Below are 21,951 nucleotides of genomic sequence, written 5' to 3' on the forward strand. Positions count from 1 at the left end.
CCCCATTTCCCATTGCTTCCAATGGGAGCTAATAGTAGATGGGGCTACATTTTGAGGGTTGTTAGCCTGAGAAAAAGCTCCAAGCCAATGCAAGTGTGTTTTAAGCATGTAAATCTCTCACAAATCACCCCCAGCAAAACATTTATCAAACAAATGTCAGCATCATCTCTCACAAAACACCTCCAGTGGAATCCATCCCCAAACAGCATCACTTGCAATGGTGTTTAAACTAGGGAGCCCAAATTCTTCTTTTAAATCCACCTTAAAGGGAGAATGTGGGGTTCCCAGTTAAAACAACATTGAAAGTGATGCTGTTTTGAGGTGGATTCTCTCCCACCCTGAAACAGCATCACTTGCAATGTTTAAACTGGGGGCCTAATTGTTAAGCTAGCAATACCAAAATTTCAGAGTATATTTAGGAGACTCTCCTGATGATACCACCCAGGTTTGGTGAAGTTTGGTTCAGCCAAAAGGGGTGCCCCATCTCCTATTAGCTCCCATTGGAAACAATGGGGGCACCCCTTTTGGGAGTCCATAACTTTGGACCCCCTGAACCAAACGTCACCGAACTTGGGTGGTATTATCAGAAGAGTATCCTGAAAAATCCCTGAAATGTTGGTGCTGCTAGCCCAGGGGTCGGCAACCTTTAACACCCAAAGAGCCATTTGGACCCATTTTCCACAGAAAAGAAAACACTTGGAGCTGCAAATACTTTTTGACATCTAAAATGAAGATAACACTATATATTCTCATGCAGGGAGAAGTTCCCTTCTTTGGGGCCCATTTTTATCCATCAAAGCAAAAAAGGGGGGTTGTAAAAAGTCTGTTGTTTTGTACATGATTCAAATGACCAGCAATAGAACCCCCATTTCACTTCCCAGATCCATGTGCAAGGCTTTCCCCATGCGCTCCTGCCCGCCTTGGCAATGCAGAAGCAAACAATTCCCACCCACCCCCGCCTCCCCATCAAACAGCCCTGGCGAGTGCAACCTTGCAGGGCTGCAGGTAATAACTCCTTTAAAACCTGACATCGTATTTCTCACCTGGACTCAGCCAGGCTGCCATCCGCCAGGAAAGCACCTGGAGCTCAGTGGGGATGCTGGGGGGGTCTGCAACCCAAGGTGGTGGTGCTGGCGTCCCCCATGGGATCCAGCCCCCCAAGAAGGCTGAGGGGGAAAGGACCCAAAGCAGGGTCCACCCCTGACCCCCCCCCCCCGAAATGCATGGTACCCCATGTCCCTAGGCAAATAAGCCACTAGTTGGGTAGGGATTGGAGAAGGAGTCAAGGGATGGGGGAGATGGTAAGGGATGGCTAGGGGTTGAAGAGGGTATCAAGGGGGTGGGGGGCGCTCTCCCCGGGCCTTCTGCGGCTCAGGGAGCCCGAAGGTGGGCAGGGTGGAGGTAACTCCCGCCAGGCTCGGGGAGAGTTTCCCCACCTTCGCCCACCCAGAAGCTCCCCGGTTCGCAGGGCAGGGAAGCTCTCGCCGGGCTCTCGGCGGCCCGGCGAGCTTCGGGTCAACAGAACTCGAAATAACAGCATCAATCATAGTTAATCTCAACACAGGAAAAACCTCACTTCCGTGCTGCACACACACCCCTGACTACAAACAACACGCGCGCTTCTTCACAGAAAGAATCAGACATCTGTGGGCGTTTTCTGCAACAAAGTCAGTAAATTCCTAAAGATGTCTCAGATTTACTTTGTATTCCTCTATCTCACACTTGCCAGGAAGGTAAACTATTCCTTCTAGCTACGTTTTCGGCCAAGCGTAGGAAGTAAACATGTCCCTTCTCCCACCTCCTCTTTGCTCCTCCTACTTCCGCTTTCTTCGCGCGAAAATTTTCCCGGGTAACTTTCGAAAGAGGCGGAGTGTTTCTGGTTGACGTTTCTGATTGGTTAGCGGAGCCACGAGGGCTCCGCTCGCGGCGCGAAGTCTGGTCTTTGTGCCGGAGTAAGCAAGTAAGAGCCGCTATGGATTTGGTCGCTGCCGGCGAAGCTGGGCTGGCGGCGGGCGAAGGGCCCGCACCGATCCGCGATGAGGTAGCAGAGAAGTGCCAGAAACTTTTCCAGGACTTCCTTGAAGAGTGAGTGACGGTCGCGGCGCGGAGAGGGTGGGAAGCGGTTTGGGCCTGAATTCGTCTTCTCCCTGCGAGATGGCTCGGAACCAGCATTTGCATCCCACTTCCCTTTGCCCGAACGCGAGTGCAACCCTGAAAACACTTTCCTAGTTGAATAAAGCGAGATCTGCTTAGGCTGGCCTATTAAGTCTGCGTTCCTGAAAGTGCATCCCCTTTAGATTCTGTGCACCGTTCTACGGAGCATGCGTAGATCTGGCCTTGATGGTACCAAGGAGTGGAGTGAATAGTGTTCAGTTTCTGCTTTCACTAGAAGTGGATTCCGTACAGCATATTTCTAACAAGTTGAAGTCGTTTTCCAAAACAAGTTCATTTATAACGATTTCAACTCGTTATAAATATGCTGTGTGGAATCCACCTAGAACGGAATCGAACTGATAAAGCTTCCTTGCTAGACAATTGTACCTCTGTCAAATTGCGTTTTCAGTTTTGCTGTGCTTCCTTACTGAACGTTATTAATCCTTACTCCCAACAATGGCCCTGCTTTGTTTCCATGATGACAGAACACACACACACCCCCTTCAGAGTACAGCTGGAGTTCTTTACTGTTTTGCTGAAAGTGAATGTTTCAGTCTCCACATCCATGCACTCCTCCATCATTACACTGATTTCTATAAAGCTTCTGAAACTTGTTTCTGGAGCAGAAGGTGTAGAACCAGGCTGCAACCTTATGCCCCTCTTACTCAAGAATAGATTTGTGTTGCATTCAGTGAGACATATGTGAGTTTAGGCCATAACGCTGGATTTAGAAATCACCAGTTGAGTTTTTTGTAATTTGCTATAATCACACCAAGCAATTTAACCCTTTGATGTGGCCTGGTATTTTATTTACCTGAACAGCTGAATTTCATCTTATATGGGTGGTGTGATAATTTCTGAACTGTAAGTCAAACCTTTTTAAATCTCCAGTGTGTGCAAAAGCATTTTAATCACAGACAAAACCACCACCTGGATGCATAAACTATACCACAGTTTGGTTTAGAAAGATAAAGGGTTTTTTATAATAATTAAAGAAGAAATAATTTTCCACTATAATCTTTTATCCTTTCTTTAATATTTTTACAACGTAATAGGAATGTACAACTGGTTCTTGGGAAATGCATCTGCAGAAGTGATTCCTTGAATTCCTTCTTTTTTTCACAGATTCCAAAACAGCGATGGAGAAGTTAAATACTTGCATGATGCAGAGGAGCTCATCCGGCCAGAGAGAAACACCTTAATTGTAAGCTTTGTGGATCTGGAGCAGTTCAATCAACAACTCGCTACCACAATCCAGGAAGAGTTCTATAGGTAAGAATATCCCACAGGAATTATCGTTTAAAGCTAAATATGCTTTATTGAGTCACTGGCTTAACTATTGCTAACTTTTGCCATCCTGGGCTGCATTTAAAGACATTTTCAGAAATATGTATTTGCTTCATTTATACCTCACCTTTTCCCCCAGTGGAGACCCACAGTAGATTGCATCATTCTCTTGTCCACTGTCTTATCCTCAACCCTGTGAGGTAGTTTACTGTGAGAGTTTGTGACTGAGCAGCCAGCCAGCTTCTGTGACAAAGTGATGGTTCAGACCTGGGTCTATAGGATCCAAGCCTACTACATTAAACTTGTTCTGTTCTGTTTATCAAAGGGGACAGAACACTTTCTTATAAATGAGTTTGCTGGTGTTCAGTCATTCTGATGGCATGTCCTCAGGATATTTGTGTCAATTCCTGTCCGGCAGCAAGGTCAGTAATGGGGACAGAGCTGCTTTTCTCCAGTCCCTTGGAAGCTGTCCTTTTCTGAAGTGGTGTTTGGTGTTCCAGCTGTACCGATCAAACCACTGTCTGGAAGCACTCTTTTAGTGTCATTTGTGTTTCTGGCAAGGAAATGTTCACAGGATATTCAAGGATATTAAAGAGTTCTAGGACAAGTATGGTACCTTTAAATTACAAGCAAATTTGATTCTCAAAATGTGTTTTTTTTCGTGGAAGAAGAGGCAAGTGACTTTGTTGAGCTATGATTTTACGTTTATGCTTGCCTTTTTATCTCATCTATGTTGAACCCTTATTTAAGTGCATGGCAAAGTCTGAAATTGCAGTTAGATGCCTCTGACTTGAATCACGTACTCAAACGCTTTGCATCACTGAAAATCCTCACTTGTCTTCTAGAGTTTATCCTTTCTTATGTCGAGCTGTGAAGACTTTTGCTAAAGACCATGGAAATGTTCCTCCCAACAAAGACTTCTATGTTGCTTTTCAAGATCTACCTACCAGGCACAAGTAAGAAATATTTAGGATATTAGATTAAGCTGACATAACAATTGACATAACCATAAATTAAGATATTTGTAGTCAGCATATGATGTAGCAACGAGATATCCTGGTTCTAAGGGTGCTTGCTCATTTATCCTTGCTGAACTGTCATATTACAAGTGTTGATACTTCATCTTGATAGCTTGGTTTGGCCAATCTGATCACTTGGATCCACAGCAGAGTAACATAAAGATTAAACTATTATAATGCGCTTTACATTGCTCTCCTGAAAGTCAGTTTCCCTCAGCTTCTGTAACTTGTAAGTGGAAGCTTAATAACTCTTTATGAATTTTTAAGCCACAGGCTGAGAGCAAAACCATTTCCATATGGCTACAGTTTTGTTATTTTTTTTCAATGTTTTACTGAAAGTGTGACCCTGAAGTATAGATTGTTTGTGCCAGTTGTAATAAATAATCCGAAGATCATTACCGCATATAATCTCATATACTATGTTCATTAGTTATATGAATCAGATTGGATAAAATACTCTACTGAAATCTGAAAGTTATGGAGAACAATGCTAACAGTTAGTGGCTCTCTTACCAGCTCCCTTTGTAAAGAGCTGATTTTGTAATTGTCTTAAATGTCATGTAAATCAACTCAGATGTATCTTCTGGCTAGCAGGTGAATAATGTGAGCATAAGTAGTACTTGTCTCTTGGTGTTTACTGAACAGCTTGTACTTGCAGATTTTTGCTTGCCTTAGACAACAATGGGCTGGAGTGGCCTTATCTGATTGCATGGATACCTGCTTAAAATGGAAGGGCTCTTATATTTGATTTTATCCCTGCAGAATTCGAGAACTGACGTCAGCTCGAATTGGTTCACTAATGCGTATCAGTGGGCAGGTGGTCCGCACACACCCAGTTCATCCAGAGCTTGTCAGTGGAACTTTCCTCTGTTTGGATTGCCAAACAATAATAAAAGATGTGGAGCAGCAGTTCAAGTATACACAGCCCAACATCTGTAAGAACCCAGTCTGTGCCAATCGGAGACGGTTCCTCCTGGACACCAACAAATCCCGATTTGTTGATTTTCAAAAGGTAATGCATTGGTAGTTATTTCCACTTGATTTTCCTGCCAGTGGTGCTCTTAAGGCACTAATAGAATTTGATACCAGACTGATTGTTCCAGGTTTTCTTCAGCACATCACTACAAAATGTGATGGTTCTTCTCCCATGAAAATCTGTTTTAAAATAGCATCATCTGTCTTTCAGAACATAAAGTTTTCAGACTTGAAAGTTTTGTATATTTCATAACTCAAGTAAAAGATTATGCTTTTGTATAATTTATCTTTGGCGACACCATGCACATTATGTAATGGGAAAGTTATTAAGTTATCTAGTCTCCCTGCAACACCAAAGGCACAGGTTCAATATTGACCTGAATAGTTATGCACAGTTTGCTTGCAATCTCCTCAAAGTGGTTTTAGCATCTGGACTTTATTTTAATACAAAGCTTGGCCTCCCTTCCCCTGTTATAACAGTTTTAGAATCTTCAGAATGTGTATTTTAGTGTTCAGAAGTCTTACATGAAGTCCCCCATATTTTGGCACAGCAATACATCAAAGGCTCAAAGAAATTTTGAAAATGGATGTTGATAAATTCTCCTTCATTTAAAAAGACAGATATTAAGAAAAAGATCAGCTTTCAACTCAGACATCGGTCATCTTCACCGCGCAGTACTACTGCTGATGGGTTATTTTTCTCTGCTGCTTTTAATAGCATCTTCTGCACCCCACCCCAATCAGCTTTTTTTCCTCCACCATTACCTAGAAACAGGTCTCTTTTCCTGATGGTGTTTTTTCCTTCTTGGTGCTTGCCTTCTTCTCAGTGATGATGTTCAGACAGCCAAGACAGTCTTCTAACCATTCTGCTGTTTTATATTCTTTTATCACTTGTTTGTGATGGATGCAAGAAGAGAGGACCAAAAAACTCCTGAGTAGCTGGACTGCAACAGGAAATGTAAGAATTCAGTGTGCTGAAAACAAAAGAGGGTTCTTCAGAATCCAAAAGTGTTCCAGTCCAGGTGCTAGGATCTGTTGTCTGTTATTTTAAACTCTTAGAGAACAGTTGTGCACATTCCATTTCAGGAATCACACTAGTATTCTTTTCTTTCTCGTTTCAGGTTCGTATTCAAGAAACACAGGCTGAGTTGCCCCGAGGGAGCATTCCCCGCAGTGTGGAGGTGATTTTGCGTGCTGAAGCTGTAGAATCTGCTCAGGCTGGGGACAAGTGTGACTTCACAGGGTCCCTCATTGTGGTGCCTGATGTGGCCCAGCTCTCCACTCCAGGTTGGTAGAAGAGCAAAGAACAGTGGTGTCTGTGGAATGCAGGTTGAGTCTTACATGTTTACCTGCACCCTGCATAAAAGGCTCCTGCAAGCAGAAACATTGCCCATCAAGGGTGAGGCTAAGTTACTACTCTTGATGATAGTACTTCACGATATACAAAAAGGTTTTATCATAGATGTGTGCAGTCACCCGTTTCAGTTTTGAACGGGTACAGATATAGAAGGGCTGGAGGTTAGCACAGAAGTCCTGAAATGATCATATGTTCTTGGTCTTGCCAAGGTGTTCGAGCTGAAACTGGATCTCGTGTGAGTGGGAAAGAAGGTTATGAAACAGAAGGTATCAGAGGACTTCGTGCCCTTGGAGTCAGAGAGCTGTCTTATAAACTGGTCTTTCTAGCGTGCTATGTTGCACCTACAAATCCAAGAGTAAGTCTTAATTTTCTTGAAGATTTGGTGTATGTAGGTGCTTTTTACCACTGGTGGATTCTGTACAGCATAATAATAACGGGTTGTATCTGTTATTTTTGATTCTGGGTCCATTTTATTCTGATTTCTCCTTTCGCCTGGGTGCCTGTTTTCCATGAAGGAATTGAGTTGAGGTCAGGGGAAAATAATCCGTTTTCTTTCTGCCCCTCTGCATGAACCTGCTTTTTTTTTTTTTTACAATGCATATGTAGCTGCACAGGTACAAACATCCCTGTTTTGCTGCACTCTGATTGGGCATTTCTCCTAAGGGAAAGCTTCCGATCGGTGGATCTACAGCAACCGTGGGAACCTCAAGCAGGACCTCTCCCCCGTTTCTACAGTACTGGGGGGGGAAGTCAGGGCGTTGAAACCACAACACATGAAGCATGTCCTCTCCCATGTTGTCATATAGCATGTAATAAAATTTACCCCAAAAGGGAAAAAAACAGTATGTCCCATCCACATCCAAAGCTGTGCATCTACCTAGCTACATGCTTTGAGCACCCAGAAAAGAAAAGGAAGTGGAGCCATTGGCCACAATGACCCCGTTTGTTGTGAATCCATTTCTGCACACATTTGGGTGAAATGGCGCTCACAGTCACTGCCACTGGAAGAAAATGTGCTGAGGGAATGTTTCAGAAATGCCGGGCTATCACACCAGTTGGCAGCTCAGCAGAAACAAAATTGACATGACATAAGGCAGGAGAACAGGTGGGAAAAATAAAGTGGTTGGGTGCCTGAGTTGTTTGCTGGGGAGCAGGTTCAACCCGGGATTTTGCAAAAAGTTTAGCAATTTTTGAAAAACCTGGGTTAGCAAAATATAACGGGCCAATCCCACTTTGGGGGAGGAACCTGTGCAAAGTACTTCCCCAACCAGGATATTTCCTTTCATCACCCGTTATATTTCTACCGTGCAGAATCCACCATTGCTAATTTTCTGAGGCTCACACTTGGCAGCATTTTTCTTTTGTTAATTTCCTTTCATTAACATGCTGGTGCTTGCACTTGTATAGAGCAGGCTACAGTTTTGTTCTTCACCCTCTCAAACTGACTGTTCTTGTGGTGCTTATGTTTAATTCAGACTTGGTGTCCTAGACCTATGAACCTACTCAATGACCAGCCCTGGATTTCTTGAATCAGAAGCCTTCATTGAATTGGAAAAGCCAGTTCTTATGCAACATTCAAGAACCCCACAGTATAAGCCCTCAGAATCCAACCCCCCAACCTATTTCCTCCCATGTAATGCAAAAGCAGGAAAAGTGTGGGAAAGCTAAAGTAATCCCCAAGGCCAGGGTGATAGCAAGCCATCTGGCCAAGACCAGAGATGTCTCTGTTATCTAAGTAACAAGCAGACAGGAGGGGAAGGAAAATAATATAGAGCACAGAGGCCCCTTATAGGTAACCAGACCCCAGCATTCAACACCCAGAATTAGCCTAACATTGTGTTGCCAAAACCAATTTCACCATGAATCCCACCCTTGCCTCACAGTTTAGGCATTCTAATCTGTTTTCGATATATTTTTGTTTACATTATTCTTCCCCCCCACCCCAAACCATCTTTCTTTAGTTTGGTGGGAAAGAGCTTCGTGATGAGGAACAGACTGCAGAAAGCATTAAAAACCAGATGTCAGTCAAGGAGTGGGAAAAAGTATTCGAGATGAGCCAGGATAAAAATCTATATCACAATCTCTGTACCAGCCTCTTTCCTACTGTCCACGGTAAGATCTAATCATAGAATCACCTAGCATTCCTGATAGTAGTGTTGGTTGTTGATGAGTAGAATTTAGAACAGCTACTAGCCGTTGATGCTGCTGGCTGTACCTGTAGATGTGACACTATCATGAGCAGCAGACAACTTCTGGCTTAGAACGTTGTGAGATTGCAAGCTTGTGATGTTTACAGTGCTCAGAAACCTTTGGACCTTAATAGCAGATCATACCCTTGGACTTTGCTCGCAGACAATTTCAGCTGATTGCTCCTGCTGATGTCGGTGACAACCACTTCCAGTTGCAATAGCCAATCTTCAATGACTTTGAGCTGAAGGCTTAGTCTGCCATAGAGTGACACTGAAGATGTTTCTGTCAATGTGAGCCACCAAATTGATGTTGCTAAGCTATTTTAAAGTTATTTTTTTGTTCAGAGGAAGAAACTGTTTGATGCCATCAATATTTTAATGCATTAGTGTATTTCCAAACAGCAACTCAGATGCAAGCTATTTTGTATTCTGTAAAACCAACCATAGGCAAACTGTTACGCATTGTGACACAGGTAATGATGAAGTGAAACGGGGAATTCTGCTCATGCTGTTTGGTGGAGTTCCCAAGACGACAGCCGAGGGCACATCGCTACGCGGGGATGTCAATGTCTGTATTGTTGGTGACCCAAGTACAGCCAAGAGTCAATTTCTTAAGTAAGTGTTAGACTGGGATTCATACATTTAACCATAGAGTTGCCATATGAAGTTAACTGGTTGACTGCATTGATGTGCATGGATTAATTTTGGAAGCGAACAGTAGAAGTTATGAGTATGGATTAATTTTGAGCAGCAGTGGCGTAGTGTTTAAGAGCAGGTGCACTCTAATCTGGAGGAATCAGGTTTGATTCCCCGCTCTGCCACTTGAGCTGTGGATGCTTATCTGGGGATCCAAATTAGCCTGTGCACTCCAACACACGCCAGCAGGGGGGCCTTGGGCAAGTCACAGCTCATTGGAGCTCTTTCAGCCCCACCCACGTCACAGGGTGTTTTGTTGTGTGGGCGGGGGGAGATTGTAAGCCTCTTTGAGTCCCTATAGGAGAGAAGGGGGGGGTATAAATCCAAACTCTTCTTCTATTCCTGCCCCCAAAGAAAAGTCTGTTCACAACCTGGCTGTTGTCCTCCTCCTGGCTGTGTGTTGTGTATAAAGTAGCATTAAGTAGCTGAAGTACAGTGACTCTGTGAGAGTTTTTCAGGATGGTTAAGCCGACAGTGTCTTTCGTGTTCCTTAATACGGGTCTGAATGCTGCGTTTTGTGGTTCCTATGTAGACCTTTCCACAGCTACAGGGTATGCGATATACTCCTGCAGAAGTGAGAGGGTCTCTCTTGTCCTTTGCTGAGCGTAGCATTTGCTGTATTTTCCTGGTGGGTTTGAAGATGGTCTGTAGGTAATGCTTTTTCATCAGTTTCCCTATTTTCCTATTTCATCAATTTCCCTATTTTCATCAGTTTCCCACCACCGGAAAAATATTTCTACCAGGTCTACATAGGAACCACAAAACGCTGCATTCAGACCCGTATTAAGGAACCCAAAAGACACTGTCGGCTTAACCATCCTGAAAAATCTGCAGTTGCAGAACATGTGTTAAACAAAACTGGACATAATACTTTATTTGAGAACACTGAAATTCTGGACAATTCAGAAGATTACTATGTCAGACTCCACAGGGAGGCCATTGAAATTCACAAACACCAGGACAACTTAAATAAGAAAGAAGAGACGTTAAAAATTAGCAAAGCCTGGCTCTCAGTACTTAAAAAATGGACTGATAACCCCACCCACAATACAATGCACTCAACCACACCTTTGCATAGCAAGTTCCACCCAAACACTTAATGATTGGTTCCCCACCCTGGGACATGGACATTTTCCCTTCTCACTTAGGCTCATTCCGCACATGCAGAATAATGCACTTTCAAATTGCTTTCAGTGCTCTTTGAAGCTGTGCGGAATGGCAAAACCCACTTGCAAACAGTTGTGAAAGTGGTTTGAAAATGCATTTTGCGTGTGCGGAAGGGGCCTACGACACAGTGTGAAACAGACTTTTCTCTGTGATACACCTCTGAAGATGCCAGCCACAGATGCAGGCGAAACATTAGGAACAAAATCCACCAGACCACAGCTGCACAGCCCGGAAAACCCACCAGAACCATTCCCGCAATAGTTTGCATAAGAAAACACAGTGTGAATGCAACATTGTTATGACTAAGCCAAGGTCTTGACAGACATCTTCCCTATCTCCAGGAAGCCAGAGAGATGGGGGAAAGTTTGCCTAATTCTCTAGTTACAAGCAGCTATAGAAAAACAGCAGGGCCTTCAGGCCATAGATAACAAGTGTAGGTGTGGCCTTGGACCCAGGCTTGGGATGCCAGGCCCAGCATGAGCCAGGCCTGACACCTGGAGGCTATCCTTGCTTCCTTGTAATGCGGCTGTTCAGAGTTGTTCCATCTATGTTTTGTACTGTGCAGTCTCATGCAGAGTTAATCCACTATAAACCTACTGGCTTCTGCGTAGGATTGAACTGTTAAACTCCATAGGCTAAGAGTTGTTTCCTCTGCTTGGGGGAGAGAGGAGGTTGTAAAATTTTTGGTGCTGATTGTTGAAGTAGCCTGATCCCTTATTCCTCACCCGAACAGGCACGTGGAAGAGTTCAGCCCCCGGGCCGTGTACACCAGCGGAAAGGCCTCCAGTGCTGCTGGCTTGACTGCTGCTGTTGTGAAGGATGAAGAGTCTTATGAATTTGTCATTGAAGCTGGGGCTCTGATGCTGGCAGATAATGTAAGTGTTCTTGCTAGATCCGGGGAACAGCAGACTTTCAGCTGCCTTCAGCACTCAAATTTATGGCAAAGGGCAGAGGGTCCTGTTTTGTTTTCATTTCCCCAGTGTTGAAGGAAGGGACTGCTAAATCTACAATCTGCTTTTTTATATATATAGGGAGTGTGTTGCATTGATGAATTTGACAAAATGGACATGAGAGATCAAGTTGCCATTCATGAGGCAATGGAACAGCAGACTATCTCCATCACTAAAGCAGGTGTTAAGGTAAATGGCTGCATTGGCCTGAATTCCTGTGAAGCTTGTTCCTTTGTACACAGATGGGTCTCATAAGCATTGTTTCTGACTCTGTCTGCTGGCTTTCTGGCAACTAAACAACAACACACTATATCATCTGGTGCTGCCCCCCTCTGTTAATTTTCCTCTCGCTCAGACAGTGGGGTCTGGGTTGAAATGAGTTGAATGGTTCACATACGTTTAAGCCAGTTGTGGGATTCAGCAGGTCTGCACCACTTCGGCAGAACCGGTTGTTAAAATGGTGCTTGTAAACAACCAGTTGTTAAATTATTTGAATTCCACCACCAGAACCGGTTGTTAAATTATTTGAATCCCACCACTGGTTTAAGCTATTCTTTTGTCATGTGGAACTTGATCAGGAGTTGATGAGTTGATTTTATGTATGATTTTTATGCAACCTTTTAAAATATGTATGTTTGCCTCCCTGAACCCAGCCTTGGTTGTGAAGGGCAGGTTATAAATTTAGTGAATGAATAAATAGTTGTAACAACATGATAAATTAATGTACATGGTACTTGGGAAAGTTTCATTGGTGAGCTTTTGACTCTGTCCCTACCTTCCACCACCCCTTTTTGGGAATCAGTTTTACTCCATTAGTAAAACCACGGAAATTTTCTTATGTATTGCCACAAAACTCTCCTAGGTGGTTTCCGCACAGGCTGAAATCAACGGCTTCAGCCCTGTAAAACACCGTTTTGGCGGGGACCCTTCGCACAGGCGCCGCTGCCAAATTGATGCAGCAGCACTCTGTTCCTGCCAAAACGGTGTTTTCAAAACTCGCTCGGTGTTTTCAAAACTCAGGGAGCGAGTTTTCCTGCAAACGCCAGCTTCCATCCGCTGCCATGCGAATGGCAGCAGGTGGAAGCCAGCGTATTCCCCTCCCCAGCCCCAAACGCCGCCTTACCTCCTGCTGACAGCTGTCGCTCTGAGGAGGCCAGGAGACACGCCCTCTGGCCTCTGTAGCTGCAGCCGTCGCTCTGGCCATGGAGGCGTGTCCCCTGGCCTCCTCAAAGCAACAGCAGAGAAGGAGGTAAGGAGGCGTTTGGGGGAGGGGAGGGGAGGGGAATATGCAGCTGTGCGTAGCCTGCTTCAACAGCTGCACATCCCATGGGGCCGTTTGTGCGAACGGTCCCAGAGCCTGCATCGGCATGATTCCGATGCAGGCTCTTTCCCTTGGCTGTGTGGAAACAGCCCTGGAGAATCAGGAGACTTCCTTCTGAAATTAATAAATAGAAATTAAACCCAGGAAATGTAAATGGTTTGCAGTGGAAGTAAACTAATACTTTAAATTGTTATGTAGGTCCTTGGATGTGTAAGCTTTGATTCTGTGCATGTTGACATTGGAGTAAGACCAGTTGAATTCTGCAAGGCTTCTAAGCAAACACATGCAATGTCAGGCTCTAATTAAGGATACATAGCTTCATTTTCTTTTCAATTTATATTCCTTATCCCCGAAGGGCTCAGGGCAGCTAACAACATGATAAAACAATACATTCTAGTAAATAAACAATAATAACAATAATAAATACATTAAGAACTAGAGATAGGATTAAAATACTCAGATGGCGACTTAAGCACCAACAACAGCAGCACTAGAACAGTACATCAGTACATCAATATGAAATCAGTGAAGTTGATTAGTTCAAGCATGTGTCAGCTGTACAATTTCAGCTTTGAATTGCTAATAGCATCTATTTCTTCCAAGGAACTGCTCCCATGAAACAACCAAGAGGCTAGCTTACCAATATTTCTCCTATTTCTGTCTAGTGGAAATACTGTAATGAATCCAGTACTGTAACTATTTAATGAATGAACTATGTACTGTTGTTGTTCATGGACAGCTGTTCCCTGTTATGATTTTGGAACTGGTGCGCTTTATCAGAAAGATATCAGGCCTAACTGGAAGTGATCATCTTGTTTTTCTCAAAGCTGTGTTTCTTTCTATAACAATTCTGCTTGCTTAGAAAAGCTTTCTCTTCCTTATCAGGCTACTTTGAATGCCAGAACTTCCATTTTGGCAGCAGCAAATCCGGTTGGCGGACGTTATGACCGCGCCAAGTCTCTGAAGCAGAACATAAATCTGTCTGCCCCCATCATGTCCAGATTTGATCTTTTCTTTATTCTGGTGGATGAATGCAATGAGGTAAAGTAGAATGCTCAGTTGGATGTAGAGTATTATAAATCAAGCATATGCAGAGAGTAAAGTCACAAGGAAAGACAATATTCTGTAAATATATAACTACTTAATCAGATGTGCGTGGAAATGTCTCTGACTGTGTCTGATATTCTTTCCGCAGCCCTCTGGGGTAGAGTTTAGACAATTCAGAAGCTTACAAGTAAGAACGTTATGCAGGTTTTTTAAAAGAAAAGTAAGGCATCTTCTGTGTTGAGGTGGAGAATATGTCAAACGTGTCCTCATTGACTGAGACAGGACATTGTCCAGTCATATATTAATAGGACTATTGCTGATGTGATTGTTTATGTGGAATCCAGTAGAGAGGCACTGTTAACCCTATTGGCTGTTGTCCTGCTAGGAACCACATTGTTCATCCATTTGTTAGTGATCTTGTCCACGTCTTTCAGAACAGAATAATCTAACTTGAATTCCTTTTGCCTTAGGTTACAGATTATGCCATTGCTAGGCGCATTGTGGATCTTCATTCCAGAATAGAAGAATCGATTGACCGCATGTATTCACCAGATGACATCAGGAGGTACCTTCTGTTTGCCAGGCAATTTAAACCAAAGGTAATGAGAACTTCAGAACTGGGGCACGACATAGTGTGGCATAACGTTCACTCCCTAATCCAGAATGTTGTTGTGGTTACTTCATCTGTAACAACACATTTATAGTTATTACTACAAAACCAAGAAGAGTTCAGTCACTTTTATTACCATGACCTGTAAATTGGGATCTAATGAGTGCTGGTCTGATTCCATTGTCTGCTTGAATAAATAGTGTTTTTAAAGTGTAAACTGGGCCGAATCTCTTCTTTGTACTGCTCTAATAAATGACAACATGCAGTGGACAATTTCCATGGGATTGTATGGAAGTGGCACAATGTTGCTGTAGCTCCCATCACTTTTTCTTCTGCCAACAGATTTCTAAAGAGTCCGAGGACTTCATAGTTGAACAGTATAAGCGGCTACGCCAGAGGGATGCCTCTGGTGTTACAAAATCATCCTGGAGAATCACCGTAAGGCAGCTCGAGAGCATGATTCGACTGTCAGAAGCAATGGCGCGGATGCATTGCTGTGACGAGGTAACTGAACTGGATACAGTTGCTTTGGCATGGCCCTTCTTTCCTGCAGTGCTTTGCATGTGGATGTTCCTGGCTGTTTTCGTCTGTTAAAATATACTGCATCACACATAACTCAGAAAGAAATTCTGTTGGAGAAATTTTTATTCTATACTAGCGGGGCCTGGCCACGCATTGCTGTGCCAATTCTCCTTCTCATCACAGTCCGCAACCCACACAGATGTCCATGCAGGTCCAATGGTCCCCACATAGCCTTTTGGGGTGGTCAAATGGAATCCCTCTTTCCCTTTTCAATTCACATTGTTATATGGCGCTGTCTTGTTTTTTTAGTATAAGGTAACCCTTTCCATTCCACAACGGAACTGTCCATAGAGTCACCGAGATCTCTGCTGTCCATGAGAGGCTGGCTGGACACGCACATTGTGTCCTGGCTTGGGTAAAGGCAGGAACTGGGGGCAAAGGGAGGCCTATCCCAGTCACAAAGGCAAGCAGAGTGCAGGAGGTGGTGAGGCGCTCAGATCGAGGTTAGCTCCCTGGGTTCTTAAAGGGCCACGTGCAAAAGAAGCAGAGACAGTAGTGTTGGTTCGCCCCCACCCCCAGTAGGATTTTCTTAGAAGAAAAAGCAGCAAACTCCAGCCTGCGCTTTTAGTAAAAAAGAGAGCTGTGGCGAATATGGGATGAGGAAGTCGGGTAAAGAAGTGGTGGTTGGATGTGAGGGAAAGGTGTGCTGGAGGATGAGCTGGATGTGTATGAGATTATGTGTGCTGTGTGGTAGCAGTGGGTGAGGCACACAGAGAGTGAAAGTTACCTGCGTGTGAGGAGGGGAACCCCACCTGACGCCCTCTCAAACGGCAAAGGGAGTGTGAATGTGTTTCACTTCCCAGTCGAAGTATTATCTACTGTAGTATTACTCTATTTACTGTTTTCTACTGCTCATCTCTGGCCATCTGCTTGAGAATAACATTGTAAGTAAGCATACTCAAACCCCTCAGGCCACAGACATGCTGCACAAACATTCTAAAGGTGACAGTTAAACAGAGGCAGCTTCATGGCCTGGTGCACCAGGAAAAAGATGTTTTACCTGGCTCAGGTATTGAATTTCAGCAATGTGAATATCCGAAAACCTGCCCGAATTAGAAAGGCACGTTGAGTGAAATTTTGAAAGCAATCCGTCCAGTGGTTTCGGAGTTAGAGCACGACTCACAAACGGACGGTTTGCTTTTTATATATATAGATTAATACTTTTTAGAAATTTGTTTCAAAGTTTTCGATTAAGGAACTCTCGTTTTGTACAATTGAAACTACTTCCACCTGTATAAGTTACAGGAAGCAAGAGATATAGAAATGAAACTTCTATATCCCAAAGTTTTGAATTCCATGCACATTTTCATGATGAAGAATTCTTCATCATTCTAGCTTGTATATTCCTATACCAGCTTCTTAAGGTGCCGCCTTTATAAATGTTCAGTATCTTCATTTTGGGGTAATTGTCTTGTATTTGTTGTTGACTTCATCAGAACCATTAAGTGGCGCTTAGTCAGATAGAGGGGGTGGGATATTTGTTAATAACTATTAAAGTTTGTTTTCTGGTGCTTTTGCTTTCCGTGGACATCTAATGATACTTGACAACATAAATTCATTGATAAGCAATAAATGAAGAGACTTTAGCGAGGCTTGGAGAATTATTGCAATCTGACACAATCTGACACAAAGGGTTGGTTCTGGATAAAGCCTGCCAGTTTCTTTCAAGTGTCATGAAGATACATGTTTGATCTATTTCCAAAGGAAATGGTCCTTTGTGTCTGTGGTTGTCTGACTCTTAAAAATTCTTATTAGGTTCATCCAAAGCATGTGAAAGAGGCCTTCCGGTTATTGAACAAATCTATCATCAGAGTTGAGACTCCAGATATCAATTTAGACCAAGAAGAAGAACAGCCCATTGAAGAGCCTGAGGCTCAGGATGGAGTCACTGGTGGGTATTTGGGAAAATAAGTCCCAGATCATGACCCTACTTCTTACAGCGACTTCCTATTGCATGCACAGGATCTTACATTTCCTTTCTTTCTTTTTAATGTCTCCTGATTACTAAAACCCTGATGCCAGAGGTTGCAAAACTCATGTGGACAAAAGGCTATACAGGGTTACAAACGAGGAAGGAAAACTAGACCAAAGAACTGTCCCTTTTCTCTTCCACCAACAGTACTTCTGCTGATGCAACAAATTCCATTGTTGCAGCCAGCCCAGCAACTTGGGGGTTTTTGTACATGCTATTCCTGCAGACTCTGTTGTTGGCATCTGGAAGGTTCACAGGGGTTGCTGAGGGACATCAGAGCATCAGAATAGATTCCATAGAGCGTTTCCACAGATGAAGGGATTTCCATCTTCAGAGCATGACTTTGTCTCTCACGCAACCCTACAGGGAGCAGCATTTTATGGGGAGTTTGGCTTGCAGCAGGAACAAGAGGCAGGGAGGTCACAGTTCACAGCCTCGTGCAACGGAACTCAGTTCTAACCTACAGACAGAAATCCTTCACCAATGGATGTGCTATGTTGGCTCTGATCCATAGTTCGATCCATTGGTATTGATTGACATAATGTGTCTTGGTTAATAGGCCTGTTCTGAACCCTTAGAATAATTCATCCCTTTTAAGAAGAGTCCTTATGAACTCCAATCCTTTTGGCTGCTATTTTGTTCAAAAAACTAACTAATGGGCAAATAAAGTTCCCACTATTCCCAAAGCTGTGTGGTGGTTTTAAGAGGCTCAGTGATTATTTTAAACCTTTGGAACTGAGTAGTACCAAGGTGTTAGAAGATGCATAACATCTGGAAACCATCGGTTGACATATCTGTCAAGTACCTACTGCATTTACAAGATATTGAATGTTGATTTTGGGTTTGGTTCACGATTACATTTGTGCAGCATTGCTTACCTTGGTCTAATGTATACATAAACATTCCATGCCTACAGGAGATGGAGAAGCTGCAGCTGTGAATGGCTTGGTGAATGGCGTCAACGGCCACTCAGATGATTCAAGCAAAGACTCCGCACCTAAGGTTTCCCTGAGGCTTAGTTTCCCTGAATACCGTAGAATTTCCAACCTTATTGTGTTGCATCTGAGGAAAGCTGAAGAAGGTTTGTTCAGACTTAATCAAGACTTAAATGAAAGTCAGGAAACCAGTTGCCTCACCTATCAGAAAGGAGAAAGGGACTTTGGAGAAAGTCAGCGCTGAAATATAGCCTATAATATGGGTGGGTTCATCAGTTAGGTGGAAAGCATCCAGACTTTCATCTAAAAACCCTGTAACGGAGTTTGTGGTGGAAAGGGCTGTCAAGTCATAGCCAACTTAGGGCAGCTCCATATGGTATTCAAGGCAAGAGACAAACAAGTGGTTTGCTATTGCCTTCCTCGACATAGCAACCCATCTTTTTGGGTGGTCTCCCATCCAAGTAGTAACCAGGGCTGACCTGATCGGACAAGATTGGCCTTGGCCAGGCATTCACATCAGGGTAGGGTGAACTTGTACCTGCTGTTGCTTTCTTGTATGGTTGTGGCTCAACCCCCTATAAAACAGCCCATGGAGGTGCCCTTCTTTGCTGAATTGTTGCAATAGCTATTTACAAGCCATGAGAATGGTAGTGATGTTTTTGCTGAGAAGCTGTGTTTCTCCCCCATGAATCAACTGCATCAGCCCTGTTGCAAGTCTGAACTGGACAGTCCTGAGTTCACAGGTGTGAGATTACTAAAGGGCCTTTGATAAGCTGTGGTTCTCTCGACTTCAGCCCATTCTGTCCTCTCTGCAGCTAGGGATAAAAACAGTGGCCTGCCGTCCTGAGTTGGAGTGAAGATTAGACAGGTTTTACTGATCAAAACATACCCCTCCTTGCCTTGTTCTTCAAGGCAGCTAGATTAAAGGTTAAGGCATACAGAGTATTTTGAATGCGAAGAACTATGTAATGTTACATTAACACTTTTTAATTATCCTTGCAGAAGACAACGATAGTGCTTTAAAAAGAAGTGAGCTTATCAACTGGTATCTAAAGGAAATTGAGTCAGAAATAGATTCTGAAGAGGAACTCATCGATAAGAAGAATATAATAGAGAAAGTTATCCATCGCCTCACCCACTATGTAAGTCTGCTTTTGGTCTACCCCGTCAGGCTCCAAAATGTACTTGGATGACTGGTGTGATCAATTGTGTAACACAGCTGAACAATGTGGCTGTTTTCTGCTGTGATCCTGTACATATTTACTTGGGAGCAAATACTTCTGGTTCAGTAAGACTTATTCCTAGGCAAGCATGCATAGGATGGCAAGCTAAGGCCTTTTGTCTATAATCAATTTTTCAAGCAAGTTCCTGAAAAAAAAGGGGAAACATTGCACACTTGAACAGTGGGATCCTCGTTTGTACTCATAAATTTCAAGCAGGGGAGAGAGCGGTGTGTTAATTACGATTAAGGCATCAATCCTAAATAAATACAGCTCAAATCAGTGGTATTTACTTTCCAATCAGGCTGTTTGCAAGAAAGTCAATGCAGTGTATGGCCTCAGCCTTAAACATGATATGATCAAGGGCACTCTCTGTTTTAGGACCACATCCTAATTGAGCTCACCCAGACTGGATTGAAGGACTCGGAGGAAGGAGAAAGCTGTGATGAAGACCCCTACTTGGTAGTTAATCCGAACTACTTGCTGGAAGACTAGGGGCTATGAAGCAGTGTCATGTGACTCTCCTACGAGAGACCAATGCTCACTTCACCATTGTACATAGCTGGCTAACTCAGAAGGACTTTGCCATTGACTTTACCCTCCTTATCTTTTAAAAACGCTACGGCTGCTACACTTTCATATTCCTGCGAATGTGTCTTACACAGATAGTATACCTGTGCCCCTCTTTCAGGCAAGGAGTCCTGTACTAGATTATCTAAAAGCTCCAGAGTTTCATTTAAGGGGAACTTTTTACATTGTTTGGTTAGTTCCTTTGTAAAATGTTATGCTATAACTTTCCCTTCCCCTGCAGATATCTTATTTGTGCTAAATAAATAAAGTATTCTCTAGTTAAATGATTCAGAATGACTTTCTTTTTGTGATTTGATTGTCTCTTAAATTGGGCTTTATTGGTTGTGGCTTTCAGATAGGCATTGGGAGGGAGATACTTGGCAGCTGTGGAAGGATTAAGCCCTCCCACCCCTCCCCCATTCCGCACCTATAATATGGCCCTGTTCCGCACCTATAATATGTTCTATAAGAGCAGTGGCTAAGAGCAGGTGCACTCTGATCTGGAGGAACCAGGTTTGATTCCTAGCTCTGCCACTTGAGTTGTGGAGGCTTATCTGGGGAATTCAGATTAGCCTGTACACTCCCACTCATGCCAGCTGGGTGACCTTGGGCTAGTCACAGCTTCTCGGAGCTCTTGGCACCACCCACCTCACAGGGTGTTTGTTGTTACGGGGGAAGGGCAAGGAGATTGTAAGCCCCTTTGAGTCTCCTAAAGGAGAGAAAGGGGGATATACATCCAAACTCCTCCTCCTCCTCCTCCTCTTCTTCTTCTTCTTCTTCTATGAATTGCTAAGATTAACCTAAAAGAGCACACAGTCTTTTTGTCTCAGGCCTTTATTCCCAAGGCCATATTCTGCTAATCCTCTTTTTTTTTAGGCGTTTTGAAATTCCGCTCCACCCAGGCAGTGGACACGACCAGTTTGATGTTACATCAGGAAACATCACAGGGAGAAAAATGATTAATCCCCACCCCCGCTCCCATGCTGTTTTCAGGATGAGATTTGCAAAGCCCTTTTCCATTCTCCATTTAGCCAAGAAAACACAAAAACCAGGTGAGGTCCATTCCAGAACTCACAGCCAAGCAGTTGGTCTGGCTGTTAGTGAGAGTTGAACCTTTGTGTTCATTATCTTGGTCTGTGTTGGTGATAAGCAACTTCGTATCTTTGTGATAGATAATGAAAGTTAAATGTTAATTTTATTATCTGATCCAGCATAAATGGGGCATTACTTCTTGTGCCGCTTGATTAGGAGGCATGGAGTTAGCTTGGAAAGTGTTTTTGCTTGTTCTGCTTCCCTTGCGCTGTCTGGGGGAAGACTGGAAACTTGCAGAGAGGTTTGTTTCTCTGGCTGGACCTCTGACGGATGAACTAGTAAGTAATTTACACTTTGGAAATGAACATGTTGGAGAGCCAACCTTGGCACAAGCTCAGTATCTTTGCCGCTGGTCTACCCTCTCTTCCCTGTCTACTTACTTTGCCCAACTCTATGCAAGTGATGTGACTCACTTTAAGATCTTCTTACCATGGACTCATATCCTCCCAGAGGGGAATGCCAGGAACCCAAATAAGACTAACGTTGAGTGCTACAGACAACTTTTTGGAACCCTGAGAGCGGCAAATCTTAAATCAGTTTTAATTCTCCATCAGAAGCATGTGCCAGAATTTTTGGATCAATCATGGACTTTCACTGATCTTTTTGCGGAATATGCAGAGTTTGCCTTTGGAACTTTTGGTGATTTGGTTGACATCTGGCTCACTTTTAGCAACCTGCCTCAGACTGCAGAGGAATTGCCTTATGATAACCTAGTTTCCCCATCTCTGCAGACCCTAGCTTCAGCTCACAGGAGAGCTTATAAAATCTACCATGAAAAATACTCTTCAGAAGGTAAATGAATGGGATA

At 43.5% G+C, this 21,951-nt stretch overlaps 2 protein-coding genes across 2 annotated transcripts in view; both read left to right on the plus strand.

Moving 5' to 3' along the window:
* Nucleotides 1-1,889: 1,889 nt before the first annotated feature.
* Nucleotides 1,890-20,335, plus strand: MCM6 (minichromosome maintenance complex component 6). The gene is made up of 17 exons (XM_048486916.1): nt 1,890-2,085; nt 3,280-3,426; nt 4,287-4,397; nt 5,223-5,472; nt 6,557-6,722; nt 7,002-7,147; nt 8,754-8,904; nt 9,455-9,596; nt 11,578-11,719; nt 11,876-11,983; nt 14,001-14,156; nt 14,633-14,761; nt 15,115-15,276; nt 17,110-17,245; nt 18,243-18,407; nt 19,264-19,403; nt 19,863-20,335. Exons 1-17 carry the CDS (start codon nt 1,973-1,975, stop codon nt 19,974-19,976), a joined length of 2,478 nt encoding a protein of 825 aa, XP_048342873.1. The 5' UTR covers nt 1,890-1,972; the 3' UTR covers nt 19,977-20,335.
* Nucleotides 20,336-21,304: 969 nt separating this feature from the next.
* The window catches only part of LCT (lactase), a 37,448-nt gene continuing 36,801 nt past the window's right edge, over nt 21,305-21,951 (plus strand). Inside the window, exon 1 of the mRNA XM_048484498.1 lies at nt 21,305-21,935. Within this exon, the coding sequence (XP_048340455.1) occupies nt 21,305-21,935 (631 nt within the window). The remainder of the gene's footprint in view (nt 21,936-21,951) is intronic.

This window comes from Sphaerodactylus townsendi, linkage group LG02 (genome assembly GCF_021028975.2).
Source record: "Sphaerodactylus townsendi isolate TG3544 linkage group LG02, MPM_Stown_v2.3, whole genome shotgun sequence".
Classification (NCBI taxonomy): domain Eukaryota; kingdom Metazoa; phylum Chordata; class Lepidosauria; order Squamata; family Sphaerodactylidae; genus Sphaerodactylus; species Sphaerodactylus townsendi.

What these genes read in the sequence shown, in the direction of transcription:
- MCM6 (XM_048486916.1), top strand. Translation starts at nt 1,973, where the DNA reads ATGGATTTGGTCGCTGCCGGCGAAGCTGGGCTGGCGGCGGGCGAAGGG. An exon ending in GGCCCAGCTCTCCACTCCAG is followed by an intron (nt 6,723 to 7,001) that starts GTTGGTAGAAGA and finishes GGTCTTGCCAAG; the next exon opens with GTGTTCGAGCTGAAACTGGA. An exon ending in TCCATCGCCTCACCCACTAT is followed by an intron (nt 19,404 to 19,862) that starts GTAAGTCTGCTT and finishes TCTCTGTTTTAG; the next exon opens with GACCACATCCTAATTGAGCT.